This window comes from Arctopsyche grandis, chromosome 10, assembly GCF_051622035.1.
Source record: "Arctopsyche grandis isolate Sample6627 chromosome 10, ASM5162203v2, whole genome shotgun sequence".
In the NCBI taxonomy this organism is placed as follows: Eukaryota; Metazoa; Arthropoda; class Insecta; order Trichoptera; family Hydropsychidae; genus Arctopsyche; species Arctopsyche grandis.
Window position 1 is genome coordinate 5,927,310 of NC_135364.1, and position 21,439 is coordinate 5,948,748.

General features: G+C 33.0%; 1 protein-coding gene across 1 annotated transcript; it reads left to right on the top strand.

The window, feature by feature from the left end:
- The first annotated feature begins 520 nt into the window (after positions 1-520).
- LOC143917658 (uncharacterized) lies at positions 521-17,323 on the top strand. Its single transcript, XM_077439240.1, has 4 exons — positions 521-689; positions 1,323-1,374; positions 2,345-2,627; positions 17,185-17,323. Exons 1-4 carry the CDS (start codon positions 521-523, stop codon positions 17,212-17,214), a joined length of 534 nt encoding a protein of 177 aa, XP_077295366.1. The 3' UTR covers positions 17,215-17,323.
- The last annotated feature ends 4,116 nt before the right edge of the window (positions 17,324-21,439 follow it).

A 21,439-nucleotide genomic window follows, 5' to 3' on the forward strand; every position in this document is an offset into this window, starting at 1 on the left:
GACAACTTTAAAGGATGGTTCGCTTTATCTTTGTAGGATGTTGTTATTTATGATCAATTATTAATATGGCTATTCCGTTCAAAAAATTGCTTCACTTTTATGCCACAATAAAGAATGCAATTCCCGTTCCCGTTTCAAGTGATGGTTGGAGCTCAACTCGTGTCTCTTCAAAGCCGTGTCTTCATAAACCAACTGGTAACGTGGATACCAACAAACAGATTTCCTTGACTAAACAATGGCGTTTCAAACTTGAGCGTCGGTAAAATCGTAATTACGAATATTATTAAGAGGTTTTTTCCCGTTTTTTTTTTCACATTAATCTTCCCGGACATGCATACAACAAGTTCTGAAAGTTCCATCGTAATCGGTTGAGTGATTTAGTAGCCTGTGCTGATTACTGATATATGTAGATGTCTGTATTGTAGTTTTTTTCGCAATATCGGTAATATGTCAATGACAACTTTAAAGGATGGTTCGCTTTATCTTTGTAGGATGTTGTTATTTATGACCAATTATTAATATGGCTATTCCGTTCAAAAAATTGCTTCACTTTTATGCCACAATAAAGAATGCAATTCCCGTTCCCGTTTCAAGTGATGGTTCAACTCGTCTCACTTCAAAGCCGTGTCTTCATAAACCAACTGGTAACATGGATACCAACAAACAGATTTCCTTGACTAAACAACGGCGTTTCAAACTTTAGCGTCGGTAAAATCGTAATTACGAATATTATTAAGAGGTTTTTTCCCTTTTTTTTTTTCACAGTAATCTTCCCGGACATGCATACAACAAGTTCTGAAAGTTCCATCGTAATCGGTTGAATGGCTTAAGAGCCTATACGACAGACAGACAGACATTAAGTTTTATATTTATATACTAGTGTTATGCTCGTTGAAATGTCAACGGTTGATTTCGGAAACAAATTCATACATGATTTAAAATAGAGTTACAATACGAATAGTAATAATTAATCGGAATCGGAACTGATACAGGGATCGGAAATAGGAACTGAAGCAGGAATCGGAATTGAGAATTGGAACTGAAAGAGGAATTGAGAATCAGAAATGAAATAGAATTTCGGATCCGTAACACTATAAGAGGATATTAAGATATACCTATAAGAGGATATTTGTGTTCGCGGGTTCACCGGTTTAATACCGTCGAATAAATTTATACAAAGTTTAGGTAATCTTTCCGGATATGCATAAAACAAGTCTTGAAAGTTTCATCGTAATCTGTTGAGTGGTTTAGGAGCCTATACGAGACAAACATCTTTTGTATCATTTACACTTTAACAACATTAACATTTCTACAATAAATAGACAAACTGACGAAACACGTCGATCGAAAACTTTCATTTATTAGAACAAAACGGTATATTTGAATATAAATTATCCTTCAATCGATGGAATACAACGTATATGTTCATACACCATACATGTTCATATTATTAAACTGCAAATAAATAGTTTCACACACTGCATATGTATTTACATACGCAGTGTTACGTTGACATGATCTTCTTCTACATATTATGTACACTATACACATATATGAAGTTACAAATGGCAGTCAGTAATATATAGGGTATATCTTCAATATACCCAATATTTAATCACCATAGTTCTTTATCAACTCAAAATAAAATAAAATTATAGCCTCGAATACTTACCTTTCCAAGCTCCAAGTAATACAAAATAAATCCCTAAAAATAGTTTATAACGCACCCATATACATATACTAACTTGAAAAAACTGCATGCCATAATAATATTCCATTAGTTACAGACATTACTAACAAACTAACCAGTAGATTCTATGACAGAATCACCAATAACCATACTAACACACTTGTGAAGAGTCTCGGTGATTACAACAAAATGTCTATACCCTTCAGGTATAAACACAGATTACCTAAACACAATCTGCTTTAGATCGTCGACTTTATAGAGTCTTTAATTAATATTATGTATTAGATGTATGATGAGCATTTATACGAATTGTAAATAGGTTTTTGAGCTCTTGTTCCTATTATGCTTTAGATTAACATTAGAATAATATAATACTGTGATTACTAACCAAATTAAATTAAAATTGTAAAATAGAAAATGATCAGTAGATCAGTAGCTATAGTATTATAATTATAACAGATTACAGCATTGTGAAATATAATGATAATGGAAGAAAGCGAAGTACATGTGTACATATATAGGTTTGCCGAGATAGCCCTGGGCAGCGACAGCAGCGACCGAGCGACCTCAAAAAGCTCGCGACAAATAGAAGAGCAAAACGAAATAAAAATGTGGCAGCCCTGAAAAGTGTGGTAGTATTATATCCTGCGATAGTCGGGTTTATCTCAAGGCGAGCGTCGTTACCGGCCAAGAGCGCCAGTCTTTGGTCGTGACTCCTCGCGTCAGCACTCCCCGACACTCGGCTCTCTCGACTCTCGACTCTCAATTCTCGACTCTAGAACCAAATAAGTATGATACATACAACATACATATAACCGCAACTTGCCACTTGCGATCCAATCCATGCGAAAACAGTCGCAACTACAAAGGTGTCCGATTCGCAAACCGAAAACCGTTCCAAGACCAAGCCGCCAACTGCCGAGTTCCTAATCGAGGGGTGAGTTTTTTTGTGCAATTTTTAGCTTGAACTTGAATGCCAATCTGTTCAATGTCAATGTTGAATTGTTGACCTTATATGTTTTTATTTGTTTTATAGTGAAATGTGCACGTTTTGAGGCGAGTCCTTCACATTATCGCTGTCGCTAAATTTAAACTCATTCGACTTTTTTCTCGTGCGCTGTTTTTCCGTTTGCAAAACTGCCATAAAATCGTTTATTGCCACTATATATTATTGACAAGCTTTTGAGTGCTAAAGTAACCTTTTAAAATTCCAAATTATGTACAACCATACGTATATTTAACCGTCCCAAAGTATGTATAATGCTTGCGCGTCGTTTTAACAAACTTTTATACGATGTTTAAAAAAGTGATGATTCTTATCGTTTATTATAGATATATATTCATCTTGATAATTTATGTATAATATGTAAAGTCATATATATTGTATAATACAAAAACTTTTGTAAAATCTATAATAATAATTTATGTTGGTTTTTTAGGCAATATTTCAGATATGTTATATAAAAATGCATTTCATTTTATAAATCTAATTGCATGAATGCTACTATTTTTTTGCTATTCAAATATCATTGACTACTTATATGTAGTTTGAAATCTAAAACAAAATTAAAATTTTGTATGTTCTTTCTTAAATTTACATTTAAATGAAACTTCGTCATCTCAATTGATACTTTCAATTGTCTAATAAAAAAAATCTTTTTATATGCAATTCGGCGAGACTCAAAAGTCGAGGATTTTATAATGAAATTAATTGATTCTCAATAGCCCCAGGTATATGGCAGACGCTTTCGATACAGTTTCGTGTCTCGAATTGATGAGATCATATTTTTTTGATCGGGTCGAGGCCGGTTCTTTCTGGACGTTCTCTCCAACGGACCGAAACAAAAAGAGGACTCTTGAACCAGTCCTGTAGTCCAGAGGGGCTCTTAGTTTGTTGGCTTTGGATCCACATGTGTACAAACACACACACACACACACACACACATAAAATTATACCTTTTCTACCTTTTGACAAGTCACTCTTTCAAATATGAACAGCACCCAAGTGTGTGTCGGTTGCGTGGGTCTCGTCTCATATCTGTGTGGGCGTCTTCATCGACTTTTCGAAAACGCTTCTCAAAATTTTCAATTTATTATAATGCGATGATTTTTTTACCGCCAGCAAGTCGTTTTTATATATTCTAAACGATGAAATTATTTATTGTATTAAAATATAACAAGTATAATCTATAATTGAGCTCAGATGTTATTTTATTATATTTATTCTTTATTTTTATGAATTTCTACATCGGAGACCTGTTGATTTTTCAATAAATAAATAAATTATGTAGAAGAAAAGTAATTGAGTTGCACTACCGCGTCCTTTTTTTATAGATATTTCGTATAGATATGCAAATAGAATGTTTGATTCTCGTGTACAGGATCCGATCGTATAATGTATTCAGATCGTGTTTATTTTTAGTATATTGTGCGCTATTGAAAAGTTTGTTTTTAAATTATTGTATACCTATCGTACGTTAAATATTTTAACAGAATATCGTACGTGTGAGTTTCGAATATAATTCTTCATCATTGAATTGAAAAATTAGACAATTAGAGATATACAATTTTAATTTTGATGCAAGGATAATGTATAATTTTGATGTATAGTAGATATGTGAATGCTTTTTAACTATCACTGAGTTGCTAATATGTTAGTACGGAATGTATTTATAGAGAAATATCTTTAGTCTTGAATTAAATTAAATCAATAATGTAATAAGCATCAAATGACAAAGATAGAGGAGCTTTTTGTCATACAATTCAAGTATTGTATTTTTATTTGAGAAAAATCTTGATTGTGATTGGGTTTGTAAGGAGTATTTACTTGCAGAGATATCGCCGGTCTGTGAAATGAAATAGCAAGAGAAGAAATGAAAGAGCAAATGGTTAAATCAAATCAGACAATGGTTTGTCGGTAGTCCAATCACGCGACAAATTCAAACTTTCGAGCGCTGCTTCCTCGAAATGGCCGACAGGACTTTTCGTTTTTGCCTCCTTCTTTGATCAACAATGGCTCAATTGGTAAAATATAATGTCGGTCGGATGACGAGACATAAATTTCAGTCACGCAGGTGCTTCTTTTTGTCCTTTTTTTTCATCCTTTATCCTTTTCCAGTGCGCCTTTTTACCATTGAGTCACGTAGACGCTACTTGACCGAAGGTGGACACAAGCGACAATTCGTCCTATCGTTCCTGATAGGATTTCGAACTTTATGGAAATTACATTTTATTGTCTGTATAATATAATACTAGCACGTGTCGGAATCATACTCAATTTTAATATCTTAACACGAGACGCTTCCACCCAACACTATCAGCAATCGTACACTTTTTACATCGACGATTATATTAAATCGATGCGTAAATCCGGCTTTACCGATTTTTTATATTAATTTTGACGTAATTAAGCATATCCATTTACCTCTTTTTATAGTGTTTCAAATATGTAAAATGTTCTAAAACATTTGAGAGACGTATAAAGTCAAACAGTATCCAATCAATTCGATATGCTTATGAGCAATATTGAAAGTGCGACGTTTCTGTCGACAAAGCACTTCTACCACAAAATGATTTTGCGTCAATTACTCGATCATGTGATATTAATGACGGGTGGATTCGACTTCTGTTAGCACGTGCTCTTTTATTTTTCGGTTTAAAATAAAAAATAAAAACACGGTGGCAGTCTGGATGCCCGAATCCTTCCCGCCCTTAAAATATAATGCTTTAAAAAATGATGAATGTCCACGAAAGTGATGATAATTATCCCGTCGAGGATCCACGAAGGTTCACGGTCGGGAATTTTTACCTGAGAATCCCTTAACCCTTAAACAGGTAGTGGTGCAGCAGGTCAACGGATATTCCGATTGCCACCACGTTGATACTAAAGGCCAAAGGGTTAATGTGGAAATCTTATCGAATATATAAATGGAAAATAGCTTCGAAATGATTTTTCCTTGTTTAATTATTTTATGAATAGTATATATTATATATTATAGATAATAATTATAGTAATATATGTATGCATAAATAATGATCAGATTATGCATATGCATTTATTTGTTTATTTTCAATGTATGCTGTAGTGGCATTACAGGTTTCTTCTTATTATCCAACATTATACAATATGTTGTTAGAGAACGAAATTACTATTGTGACCATGATGCAGGTGATGGAAGCGGCTCTTGAAAGGTTTCAACCACTTTTGTTTTCTCTTTGTAGAAACTAAAAGTGTTAAAACCTTTGGGTCTTCGACGTATCTCTTTGATCGCAAGTTCCAAATGTTTAAAAAAAATATAAAAAATGGTTGGTTGAAAATATTTCGATTTCGTATTTTGAGATCGGAGTTTATGTATGTATGTACATATGTATGTGTGCTTTTTTTCAAAAAATTCTCAATTTAGACGTGATTTAATATCACAATTTATTTATTATTTTCTTCGTACGTAACGTGTAACTTTTTTATTTTTTAAATGATACGTAAACCGGTATCGGTTACATATATGCGGGACTTTGTCTTCACGCACAAAGGTATTTTTACTGTCTGCTCCAGTGCATCTCAAACGTGCATAAATTACCTACAAATTGATGGCATTTCACACGTTTTATATTCGATTTTACGATGACTATAAAAGCCTCCGAATTCAAACTGTTTGCTATCAAGTTTTTGAGTACGCCATTTTTCATCTGCTAACGTTTAATTTCGTATTTTCCTACTGTAACTATTTTTAACAGTAATTAAAAATATATTTTAGTTGTCTTTTTGTGTGAATTCACTTTCAAATTTTCGAATTTTTATGCGGATGTATTTTTTTGTATAAAAAAAATAATATTCAAAAATGTTTTGATTGAATGCGATTACTTTTTGCTATATGTGATTTGTTTGTTGCATTTTTAACTGTTTTTATTTAAATATTTAAACACATTTTTAAAAACGCTCCACTTATGTTTTACATAAAGTAAAAAAAAACATTCAAAATGTTTATCATATAAAAAATTCAAGATTTAATGAAATGAAAAATTATTATGGCTGAAATCAATTTATCCGCGGCTGCTTTTAAACATTAAACTATTTATTTAGAATTTATTTTACAAATCGTTTTACAAACATTCGTTTGTTTCTTCATTGTCTTATATTTATTTTATTTAAAGTTTGGACCATTGTGCCATTACAGGAATTCCTAATGCGCCACAACGGTCAAAAATATAACAGAAAAGAAACAAAATAAATTAACTATACAGAAATTCATAAAAATTCAAGCAATAATAGAATTATTCACATAACATATACATTATATATAAATGTATATACTTTTCTTTGTCAACATCATAAGAATTAACAATTATTACGATACTTCACAGAATTTCATACAAAATTGCATAACTTTGACGCGATACAATGAAGTGACTGTAACTCATCAAGTCAAATAATCACTATTTTTACGAATCATCATTCCTCTTCTATCTAACGATGTGAGTATCATTGCTATGTTAGAAATAGTCTGTGATTTATAGCGATTTCAAAGGCGACAACTTTTCTTGCGTGGTTTACGCTTAAATCAATTACATATGGCGTGGTTTTACATATGTCAAAATCTTCGCCATATATTCAGAAATATGTATCAGTTTTGTAAGCAAATTTAGTAGTGGACAAAGACTGTTACAGACCCACAGTTTAAGATCTGCTGAGAGTCGTTGGCCGTGGGACACGAAGGGGATGCGTGCACAAGGCGAGTCTGGCCAGACGGGTTGTTGCTCAACTGCACTTGTGCATTCAAATGCACGAAAATGCATTCATCGACCAACCAAATCACAACTTCAAAACCTCTTTCAGATGCACAAACTATATAAAATTAATTCGCACACCCGGAATAGGGTGAAATTCTGTACGATATGCAATACATTTATGTATGTGTGTGTGTGTGCGTGCGGTTTACTCTCGTCTCATGCCTGGGAAAACTGATTTTGTTTTTATTATATTATATTTTGCACAAAGTCGTGAGATAGATTTTGACACATAGAAGATCACGGATGGTCGAGCTGGTTTATTGGCACTGTTCAAGGCCAACCTCGGTCAGAAGCTAATGCCCCAAGAAAGCCTCCACCAGCCAACAAACGTGTACCACAAAACGACTATTTACAACGCGTGTATGTGTATACGTATATCAGATCATTACAATTTCCTTTAAGTTTTACAACGACCAATCGGAAAAAAATAATATAGGAAGAGCACAAAGCCCTCAAACTTATCAGCGAAATAAAAAAAATATATAATACTTCCTCTATAAAACTCTATATAAAAAAAAAACATCTTCAGAAAAGTATTGCATATATATGTATATATATATATATATATATATATATATATATATATATATATATATATATATATATATATATATATATATATATGTATATATATATATATATAAAAAAGCTCAATAAGATCAACGGCTAATTTATTTTTAGATATAGCATTGTATTGTTGACGGTATGTTTACAAAATTTGCATACATACATATGCATATTTATGACTGTTTCGGGACAATCAAATCGCTGGACGTTCTCTTTATATGACATTATGTATATACCGTGTTTTCGAAAGTAAAATAAAATAAATAAACGTGTTAAACGACGGTTAAATCGATACGACCTGACTTTAAAGATCACAATCCTAACAATGTAAAATTAATTGGATCGAAAACAACGTCATTTTTATATAAAATTGGCCTTTTTGATACAAAACTGCTTAGAATTCAGCCGAAAATTTCACTTTCAAGGTTGTTTTTTTCTTTTCATATTTTAAAATATATACGTATGTAATTTTTCATATGGCAATTGAACGCTTTGCAATTCAAATGTTCTTATTACGTTATAAAACAATTAAAGCAGTGGATATAATGAAGTATTGTTTCATAAACTAGCTGATAAATATCCGAGACGTTTATTACATAATTCGTATCGGTGGACGATGATGATGATGATGAAAAAAAATGCAAATCGTTCAACTGGTCGAAGCAGCAGTCGTGCAAAAAAAATGATTCGACTGACCAAAAACATACACGCGCGTATAAATAGTACGTATACGAAGCTAGTGACCTCACTGAAAGTTATTCAACTTCGATGGGATCGATTTGAAGCTAAGAGTTCACTGAATGTACGTATGTCTGTATGTATGTATGTATGTATGTATGTATGTATGTATGTATGTATGTATGTATGTATGTATGTATGTATGTATGTACTCTACGGCAGCGGTCGAAAAAATAGATCCGCAAACTGGTTGAAATCGTCATTACGCGATGCGAAAAATTATATTGAGAAATATAATCAGTTCAGTAAACCGACGCTACTGTGTGATTTTTTTCGTTTGTTCTAATTATGTTGTGCATCGAATGTATGTATATGTATTTATGTGTAATATCTTGCGGTTTTCTATTCGCAATTTAATTAAACCAAAAATATAATTCAATTGCTAACATTTTTCGTTAATTACTCATCATATTTAAAACGAGATTTTTGTATAAAATTTGAATTTTATGGCTATGCTGGTTGAAAAAATAATCATTCAATACACACTAGTTTTGCGCCCGTTGATATTTCAACGGGTGGATTTGGAAGCATTTTTTTTATTTTATTTATTTATTTTTAATTTATAACAGGAAGGCCTAACAGGTAACCCCAATGCGCCTTCCTGGCCAGAAACATTGTTCATTTCATACAAATATTATTTGTATTATACAAAGTAAATACATCCACATAGACATCTATTGTCAAATTTTTCAACCATTCTTCAACTCATGCATGCCAACCTTATCATGCATACATGCATTCTTCTATTCTACAAAACTAAATCCCACGTACATTTGTATGCTTAAACCAGGAAGGCCTAACGATAAACAATTTATAGAGCATCATAGAGACATCTATGAATAAATTTCACAAACATTTTTGCAGCAATCTCAGCAAACAAAATTGAAATTTGCGATATATAATACAAGGTTTTCAGTTTGTTGGAACCGTTTCAGTGATATCAGAAAAATTGGCAAATTGGATAGGAAACGATCTACCGAGAGTCACATTTCCAAGTCTGGCCAGCAGCACTGGGTGAGAGATTGAGCCCGAGACCACTCAGTTGAAAGCATTATACGCTAACCACTGATCTATGCTGCTGGTTACACTTTATTTTACCCGGATCATTATTTAGTACATTGTTTATTGCTGCCACTACACTCCAACTCTGCATTATCCCTTCATTCCATCCCCGCCCGCTCGCCCGGCCGTTCGCCTACATACATACATACATACATCTCTTCGGTTTTTTTTGTATATATTATAACTATCCATCGTTTTTTGTTTTATTCATTAATTCATTAACAATTTCTTGTTTATTTTTAATACTATCGAACGTTGTATTATTTTAACATTCCGTCATGAAATATTTGATGCCTAATTTTTGTCATCAATTTGTCCTTTTATGTTGAGCTATTATATTTTATATTTTTTTTTATTATGCTGTCGATATTTTATTATACGAAAATGGCTGTTTTGAAATTCCAGCTATTAGCAGGAAATATCCACAATCAAATGAAGAAATATTGCCTTGTGGTAACAAAATCTGGCAATAAATATTTGTTGCCGATGATTTCATTAATATGTTGATACATTTGATTGTATGTTTCAAATCATTTCATACATTGAATTGTAATAAAAAAATTATATAATACTATGCAACGAATCACATATGCAATTATTCAGAGGCGTGCAGAATGTGAAAAAAAATCAATGTAATATTTTTTTTAAAATGCTATCTGGTATTACTATTATATATAAATATATATTTAGCGGAATGCAACCAACGGTCAACAAACTGTCTGACCTTGATGGATCAATTCCGTTTATTTTTTCATCAATATTTTCAGTAACTGATTGAGATCGCGCCGCAAAGTTAACATTGACATTAAAGATATCGGCGCAGATGATCTTTGATGATCAAATATCGAGCGGACATTAATCAAAATAAAAATAAACCGACCACTTACATCACATACCGTCGTTTTTGAACTCTTCTGGCAAACACTCGTACGATTTACGTGCACAATACATACGTGTTTGGATTAGCAAACTCGCAGACGTGTTTTTTCACGCGAGCGAAATTTTTTGCATAATTAATCGCCATTAAAATATTAATCGCACCCGAGATGATAAGATTTGCAAAGCAATAATAGACATCCGAGAATGATCTTTTGTTATACTCGCGTCTAGTATTATTTACTTTTTTTTTGCTTTAATCAGATGTAACAATGAAACTTGATCCACATGTACATATAAAAGTATATTATTATATATATTTTGCTGAGAGCAATAGATTTTTTTTTTGTTCCAGTGAGTACTATCAAAGTCATATTGTTTGATTCTATTATTTATTTATTTACATACATGTGTATATACCAGGAAGGCCTAACAGATAAACTCCAATGCGCATTCCTGGTCAATTACAAACAATTTTTTAGTATTTTTTACAGAGAATCATAGACATTTACGAATTTCAAGGTGCTGAAATGCTCGAAATTTGCGAGATATTTTAATAATAAATTTGCAGCATTTTATAAATCAATGAATTGAAAATGCTGTAGATTTAAATTTTGCGAGAAATAGGACAGGATTGCTAATTTTTTGGAACTATTTCAATGAAATCGGATAAATTGGCAAACTCTAATAGGAAAAGATCAACATTTGTGTCACATATTTAAGATTTGGCCAGGAGCACAATCAGGATTGAACCCATGAACACACTTGGAAACGATTGATCTATGCAACTGGTTATATAGTTGTAGAATAGACTTTAAGCAATACTTCCACTCTTCCGATCGCTTTAATATTTTACCGATATACGGAGGTTAGCACTCAATAAAATAGGCAAATGTCTCTGATACAAATCTAGAAGTATTTACTCATCAAATAAATCATTCAAAAGAACATCGGAATTGATTTTATGACAACTAGCTAGCCCAAACGCACCTTTCTACCGCCTCTGTACAACTCACTGGCTGAACAGATAATTTTTGACTCATATAATTTATTTAGAATATTAATAGTAAAGGTCGTTATTCATATCTACATACATATATACATATAGAAAAGATTTTTGAACGTGCAAGTGTTTGGGCATGGTGTGAAGCGTGTATGGAGTCACTTGCCGTAAGGCTTTCCCGACGTTAAGACGTATAAATAAACACTGTCTAAGCTACTCCATGTGTATCATTTGGCTGCATCCAGGATCCTACATACATATGTAGGTATGTATGTATATTAATTAAATATTCCGTAAAAGTGTATTAAAAAAAGAGTCGAATCATTACCAACCCATCTCTAAGTGAATTCCTTGATAGGAATGTTAATAAATCTGTCGTACACCTACTGATTCTAATTTCTGGATGTTAATTAAATACAATTCGACATCGGACCTTTAAGAACCCAACCTATAAATCTCGAATACAAATATTTATACATGCACGTTGAAATGTGTCCCTGGTTATACATATACTATTAAATGCGTATCGTATGATTTATCGGTGTGTAGCGCTTTCTTTTGAATTTATCCAAGAATAGCAGGTGGTGTAATTAATTATGGTTACCTAAACCCAAACCTTACCTTGTTGTTATGTTATTTTTTTATTTTTTTGTGAGATAGACGATCCATTCTGGGTCGTTATGGTCGAGAAGATTCGGGCTTCCTGCTAACACGCGTACAACAGACATAAAGATAATTAATCTTAACATTGACATCGAAATGTACTTTATTTCCCAGTGAGAATGAAACAGTGTCTGTTTATCAATTATAGCATGTATGAGGCACGATGAAAATATTTTCTATTGAATTTAATCACTCGTATAAAAGACGACAAACACTGTAAAGTCAACTTGTAATTTAGCTGGGAAAAACTACACATGTATTGATGTATTGTAGTGAGAGAGTCAATGCTCATTTTTTGTGTATTGGAAAAGTCGTGTGTTGGTCGCTCAAAATGTCATCGATTCATTGGATATTTGAAACTTGACCTATCAAGATACCGCGGTCAGTTTTGCGGTCAATTGTAAACGAGTAGTGTATTCAAAGCGTTACCTTGGCTCATTTCATTTATGCTCTAGATGTGTCTGATATGTGCATGGAAATTATTACATTGTGATTTTATATGAATGTAAATTAATACTACATATAAAATTTCTGTCTATACAGCGTCTACTGTATGCACATATGTACATATGTACATAGATGAATCATTTTATATCATATTATATAAACATGCATATAAAGCAGTGTCTTGTCTTTCAATATTAGACACACTTTCAGAATCGACTTTTTATCGATCATTTATAATATTTTGGGATTTACCTAGATTTTATGAAAAGTATAGCTACTATATATTCAATGGTGTGTTCTTCTATAGAGTATTTATCACTTGCCGCACTGTGATGGATAGCGAGCCACCATTTTATTTTATTTTATTACTTCAAATATACTGAATATTTTGTGTCTTCATATTTTGTGTATTCATTATCAACGTCTCTATGATTCAAATTATGCCATGACGAAATAAAAACATAGATCAACATCAACATAAATGATTATTTTCGCCGGAATAGTCTTGTATACGTGCCTCATAGATGCGAGGGAGGGGTAATTCAGTACGCGCCGCGCTCAACGGTCAGTGTGAGAAGGATATCCGCCTTGAAATGACGGCTTTGCCGTCATTTTTTTTAATTTCTTACACTTTTTTTTTATATTACTCGGCGTTTAATACACGGTTAAATTATTTTTGTAGTTAATTGCAATAATTGACCTCGCAGACTTTGCATTGTTTCAACTTAAGCACACATTTTCAACTGTACACTTGGAGCTCAGCACAGTGACTAGCGGATTTTTTCAGCACAGTATGGCAAGTGTTAAAATTGAACCCAACCTAAATGCGAATACTATGTAATATTTTCCAGTAACTGTTTTACTAATAGGGATTTAAACTGAAAAATCACACTCACATAATTATTTTAAAAGTTTTCCTGGGTCAATTAATGCATAATGTAATGTTATTGTTTAATGTTTTATTTGGTGTATTTATTTGGTTTACTTCGACCTCATTAAAATTTGTCATTTTTAATAAATTTAAAAATTCCGTTCGGTCAGGTTTCCCTTCGGCCAAAAGTCCATCGGCTTTTCACGTGCTTATTATTTTTATTTTTATTTATATTATACCAGGAAAGCCTGACAGGTAAACCCCAATGCGCCTTCCTGGCTAATTACATACACATGTAAATCGAAACAATACCTGACATCTATGGTCAGATATTACAAACATCGTATAAATACGTTCAATAACATTTTTCATGTAACAATACGAATTTTTACATACAATAAACAACCACAGAGACATCTATGGTGAGAAATCAGGCGAAACCTGAGATCTAAAAATAAATCAAGGCTTGCAACGAAAAATTGGGAAGGAAAAGACAATTTTACAGGAACCGTTTTAATGTAAATCAGAAAAATTGGCAAATTCTGATAAGAAACGATCCACCTCGACAAACCAAGGTCTGGCAAACAACGACTCTAGTGGGAATCGAACCCGTGACATGAAATAATTCAGCACTCACCACTAGACTACGCTGCTGGTTATACACCAAAATGAAACATTATATGTGTGATTTATATTGAAAAATGTATATTGAACCCATGACCACACAATTGAAAACATTACACGCTAAAAAATGTAACCAAATATTACCAACACTAGATGTACTTTTTTCAATTCCGCTTTTTTATGGGTCGACGCCCCTACTGGCTTGTCTCGTTCGTTTCCTCCTATATATAAAAATAATTATGAGAATCGTATTATGTGTCTAGTCGGTTATTTGGAACCTACCTATCCATTTTTTCCGCTGATCCGCCATTTTTTTTTTTTTGCATTTACTATGGGAAAAATGTCAGACGAGCTTATACATATGCGTGTATTATATAATAGATTTTGATATTCACATAATGGGTACATGCATACATAGTAGTGTAGTAGTAGTAAGCAAATCGGGTCGGTAACAGGCCATTGACTCGGTCGTCGTCACCTCGACTGGCCTTAGAGCAAGTTCATCAGCTATGGCAATGGCAGTGAAGTTATGCAACTATACTGCAATCGAGTGGGATGCAAAACTAAATCGGTGAATCAGCAAATGTGGCCAACATCCACGTTTGACTTTTGACTCGTCTCAATTCACGGTTCGATTTTTTTGAAAGTCGGTTTCAATCGAAAGTTTGGTCGCGACAGTTTGGATGTTCAATGCCTGTCAGCCATATTGTACCTTCAAAGTTACTATCTATTATATTTATAAAGACGCTAATCTGTGTGTGTTTGTCTTAACGCTAGCCGAACATAATGAATGAATCGATAGAAAGCCTAAACTGTGTATAAATTCATTCATCGGTATCGAATTGGTGAACCCGCGAACACAAATATCCTCTTATAGGTATATCTGTGTTCCGGATCTGAAATTCTATTTCATTTCTGATTCTCAATTATTTTTTCAGTTCCAATTCTCAATGTCGATTCCTGCTTCAGTTCCTATTTCCGATTCCGATTAAATATTACTATTCGTATTGTAACTCTATTTTAAATCATGTATGAATTTGTTTCCGAAATCACCCGTTGACATTTCAACGGGCATAACACTAGTATCTATTATATTTATAAAGACGCTAATCTGTGTGTGTGTGTGTGTTTGTCCTAACGCTAGCCGAACATAATGAATGAATCGATAGAAAGCCTAAACTGTGTATAAATTCATTCATCGGTATCGAATTGGTGAACCCGCGAACACAAATATCCTCTTATAGGTATATCTGTGTTCCGGATCTGAAATTCTATTTCATTTCTGATTCTCAATTATTTTTTCAGTTCCAATTCTCAATGTCGATTCCTGCTTCAGTTCCTATTTCCGATTCCGATTAAATATTACTATTCGTATTGTAACTCTATTTTAAATCATGTATGAATTTGTTTCCGAAATCACCCGTTGACATTTCAACGGGCATAACACTAGTATCTATTATATTTATAAAGACGCTAATCTGTGTGTGTGTGTGTGTGTGTGTTTGTCCTAACGCTAGCCGAACATAATGAATGAATCGATAGAAAGCCTAAACTGTGTATAAATTCATTCATCGGTATCGAATTGGTGAACCCGCGAACACAAATATCCTCTTATAGGTATATCTGTGTTCCGGATCTGAAATTCTATTTCATTTCTGATTCTCAATTATTTTTTCAGTTCCAATTCTCAATGTCGATTCCTGCTTCAGTTCCTATTTCCGATTCCGATTAAATATTACTATTCGTATTGTAACTCTATTTTAAATCATGTATGAATTTGTTTCCGAAATCACCCGTTGACATTTCAACGAGCATAACACTAGTATATAAATATAAAACTTAATGTCTGTCTGTCTGTCGTATAGACTCTTAAGCCATTCAACCGATTACGATGGAACTTTCAGAACTTGTTGTATGCATGTCCGGGAAGATTACTGTGAAAAAAAAAATGGGAAAAAACCTCTTAATAATATTCGTAATTACAATTTTACCGACGCTTAAGTTTGAAACGCCGTTGTTTAGTCAAGGAAATCTGTTTGTTGGTATCCATGTTACCAGTTGGTTTATGAAGACACGGCTTTGAAGAGACACGAGTTGAGCTCCAACCATCACCTGAAACGGGAACGGGAATTGCATTATTTATTGTGGCATAAAAGTGAAGCAATCTTTTGAACGGAATAGCCATATTAATAATTGATCATAAATAAAAACATCCTGCAAAGATAAAGCGAACCATCCTTTAAAGTTGTCATTGACATATTACCGATCTAGCGAAAAAAACTACAATACAGACATCTACATATATCAGCAATCAACAACATCATTTATCAAATCGATTCTTTTTCATCGACGACGATTATAATCCACTAGACCAGATGGCTGCACTGAACAGGTCGGTCGTTTTAAATGTCAGCGCGCTTATTAATTTGTAAAGCTGCGAATAAATTAATTAATCGCGTGTTTTATACCGTCCATAATATTATATAACAATCGCTGGATGTTTCCCATGAACTTCCCATGTCTTATGAAAATCATACGGTCGGTTGAAACAATCCAAATCATGCGAAAAAGGCTCGCGCGGTTGATGATATCAACGCGGCGTTTGCAATTGTCTTCGCTAGACCAGTTCTCACATTATGTACGTTTTAAATAATCAACGATCTTTTAATAATAATTCAACTGAGACAACTGGGCTGTAATTTAGATGTATCGTTATTATTTTATATTGCATTGTTGCATACTTATATGATGTGTATAATAAATTGAAACGATAAAAGTACATCGTCTAGTGGTTTTTTATTATATAATACATTTGTGTAGCTAATCGCATTAAATTATTACTTTTGGTTTTTTCAGATGGGTCGAAAAATGTATGCTGTATTATAAGAAGAACACTTCTCAAGTTAAATACAAAGGATTCAATTGAAAATGCTTTATTTCTTCTTGATGGAAACGAGTCGAAGTGAAACTTCTTCATATTCATTTAATTTTAAAGGTATGTTGTTTGAATTTGAATTAAATTATTCAAGATTTTCTTTTGTTTTTTCAATGTTGCTTTATTTTCGAAACTGTTATTTTATTTATATCGAATGTTTATTAATTAAATCGAATCGTGTATTTGATACTACTTGAGTGTTTCTTTGTATGAAGAGTAAAATAAAATCGCTCTTAATTTAGGAGTATAATATTACATATATATATTATATATTTTACATACAAATATATACCAGAAAGGCCTTACAGGTAAACCCCAATGCGTCTTCCTGGTCAGTTACAAACATCGATTTACAATAATTTTAACAAAGTATCATAAACACATCTATGGATAATTTTTTTGATACACTTACATTTTCGGAGCATTTATTTTTAAATATAAACCGTCAAATTACAAGATGCTGAAAGACTCGAAATGTTCGAAACATTTATTTGTAGCATTTTTATAAGAATCAGCGAAATTCGAGAAACCTATAACTCGAAAATTGCGATAAATAAGTAAAGGTTGCCAATTGTTGGAACCGTTTCAGTGAAAATCAGATAAATTGGGGCAAACTCTGACGGGAAACGATCGACCTGGAGTCACAAACCAAAGTCTGGCCAGCAGCAACCAGTGGGACTCGAACTCGTGATCACTATATTCGAAAGCATTGAAATTAAACTAAAATTGAAATTAAATCGAAGCCTTCTCAAGCAATGTGAAATAAATAATAGTAAACTATTCCCGCATGAATTGATTAGTGACACTAATTTGCATTGAAAATATTTGTTAGTAAATATTCAAAGCGTTGTGAAAATTATTTCGCGTATACATTTTCCGCATAGCCAAATTTCTTTATTATGTACAAACTCTAGAGATTTGAATCAAACCATTTCGTTATACTGAATATGAATTCGTTAAGGAGTTTGGAAATATTCTGATACCACTAAAATGGGTTTCATATAAAAATGTCCTTTGCTTTGGCCAAATTTCATCTTTAAATCCTTCAAATAAATCATGAAGGATTTGATAATCGAGATTTTTCAAATATTTTAAATTTAATATGAGGGGAACGTGCAGATGAATCAAATCGAGTAAGATCAAACAGTTGAGATGCATGGGGTGGATCGGGGCCCCCATTAGGGGGCAGTGCCTCCAACCAAGGCCACGGACCAGCTCTTCTCGACGCCTCTTACCAGCAAGAGAAGACAAAAAACGAAAAACAAAAAGGAAAAAATGTCGAACGAAACATCCTCCATTGTCAGACGTATCAAAGTCACTTTTATTAAGGTGGTGCTCGCACCCAAAAAGGCACAAAGAAAGGGCCAATCTAGATCGACGTCGTAACGACCAGCTACCCTTTTATTTCAATCTCGGAAAAAGGAAGGAGACGCGAAGAGTATACCTGGGTATTGGGAGTATACGTACATACATACCTATCGTTTTATTCCCCTGTCGATAAAACGAAAATGTTAAAACGAGATGGTCCAGCGAAAGGGACATGGGTTTCGGTGGGTTTTTAATACGCACACTTCAACTTTAATTATTTTAATCAAAAGGATAATGACACGTCGCGACGTGTTCTCACTCTCGAAGGACACCATCGACGAAAATAAAATCGAATTACAATATATCTATAATAAAAAAGTTCATTAGCTCCTACGCATGGATCGGTGTGGAAAAGACTAGTTTTACAAGATTGGTTGTCAGTTGCGAATTGCCAGCGATTTGTACGTATTATTTTAGACAGGCTTATTCAACTATACATATAATATGAGAAATAACTAGTCTACATGTATGTATATATTTTCCCAGCTCTGCTTGAGGAAAACAATCATGTGCATATAATAATTAATTATTGTTCGATTAGATTATGTTAGGTTTAAGTAATATTAAAAATGCTAGGCACTAATTATTTGTATTTTAATTAAATGGTGAAAATTCATTGAACTGGTTTCTCGCCTATAGTAATTATTTACATATAAATAAGTCTACAAACTTTTCTTCTATGTATTTAAAAATAGCTTACAAGTAAAGTCAATAAATGTCATACTATTTGTGATAATGCTCTACCTTATACAGAGATGTTAAACTGATTAAAAATATATATACTACATACATATGTACTTATATGTATAATCTTGTTGCCAGTTAGGGCTAAAACAAACATGCTCATGAACTCCCTCCTCTCGAGAGGTGTTCAACTCCTTAACTTACTAGCACATTCTTTAGATCTCTTCAATGCCAGTTATGTTGAGTTTGTCCTACTTAGCAGGATATAATTATCGTTATTATTTATTTGTTTTTTTTTTTTACTATATACATATATTTCTTACTTTTTTATATGCTTTTTATTTTTATATTATTTTTGTTAATATTGTTTCATTTATATTTACTTATATTTGTTTTATAACCACAGTGATGCTTTGAGGCTACCTGTCATGTCTCTGTAGTATTGATTTATTAAAATATAATAAAAATACATATATAACGTTTCTTTTATAGAATCAAAAAACATTGCACTTAAATCATATTCAAATTAAAATACTTGCAATAATCTTAAACTATCTAATAATTAGACTTGTAATAGCAGCCGTTATTTGGTAAAAAAAAAAATTACCTGTAGCCTATTGTATTATATTATACTAGTGGCCTCTGTGCACATACTTGTGCACTCACATTAATAATTTATTTATAATTAAAAATGAAAAAAAAAACGTATTTTTAATTTATTCTTTTGTTTATGTCGGCCGATCATGTGAACGAAGTGACATGCTCAAAGCCTACACTACACCGCGTCTCTTTCCACGATATACGATTCCAAGGGGAGAAAGAGAGACGGAGCATGTTAACGGACATTCACACGCACTTCGCACGTGGGCACGCATTAGACAACTATTATATACGATATTATTAATAAATGCCCCCTCGATCCGGCAAGACATTCTTAATGTCATTATTGATCATTTTTACATACCTCCTTTACGTTTCACTTCGATTACAATTCAGGAAAAAGTTTGCCTCTTATCCAATCGTTTTCATACTTTGCCATATTGCTCATTTTGGTCATCAATATAAGTAAATGGATCCTCCGCCAGTACGATGGTGCAAAAATATCGTGTAAGATGCGTTTGAAATCTGCCCGGCGAGATAGTCGTTGACGTTTATCCACCGTTTGTTTATTATTTTTAAACATAGATGGCGGTAGTAAAATAAAATTATTGGTATTTTTATTCAAAATAATAATTTTATTTACAAATTATAGAAGAGGTATGTTTTTACATACCTCCTTTACGTTTCACTTACGATTACAATTCAGGAAAAAATTTGCCTCTTATCCGATCGTTTTCATACTTTGCCATATTGCTCATTTTAGTCATCAATATAAGTAAATGTATCGTCCGCCATTACGATGGAGAAAAAATATCGTTTTAGACGCGTTTGAAATTTGAATTTCTGAAAAATGTCTGACGTTTTATCCAGTTTTTATTAAACTTAACTTCATCTACTTACAACTCTGAGGGTACTCAACATGTTGTATTATGGTGATGGTGATGTCATTTGATGAAATATTGAAAACCCTATGGTCTTAGTCTTTGATTGTAAAACACCTGCTCCAATGTACATATGTATAAAGATAAACTACATATGTTGATATATTATTGTTCAAGTATTTCAAAATCTTTATCTGGTAATATAGACCATAATCATAACTATGTATATCAATTTGTTCAATTGCAAATTGAATGTTTATATACTCGATGCATATGCAGATCGAGATTGGCTGAGTCTGGCTTGGTCTTTGGGAGTGAATTCCTGTGCTTCGGTGCATGAACCGTGCATTGTAAAAAGACCTGCTTCACGGTCTCGAACGCGTCCATGCGTACTGGCCAAAAGCAAGGGGGGAGGGGTGCTCTGAATCCACTCCTATCCCACGTTTTCTTACATCGACATTAAATTATACAGTCACACCATGCGTATCAAAGTGAAAAGTTTTATCGTGGGTTCGACCACACTCCTTCCCGCTCGAAAGGAACCGACTGAAAACCGGATTTCTGGTTACTTTGCTCCCGTCTCACATCTCCTTTATCGTTCCGAGTCTTCCAACTTTATGATGGGGCGGCTGGCCAGACGCAT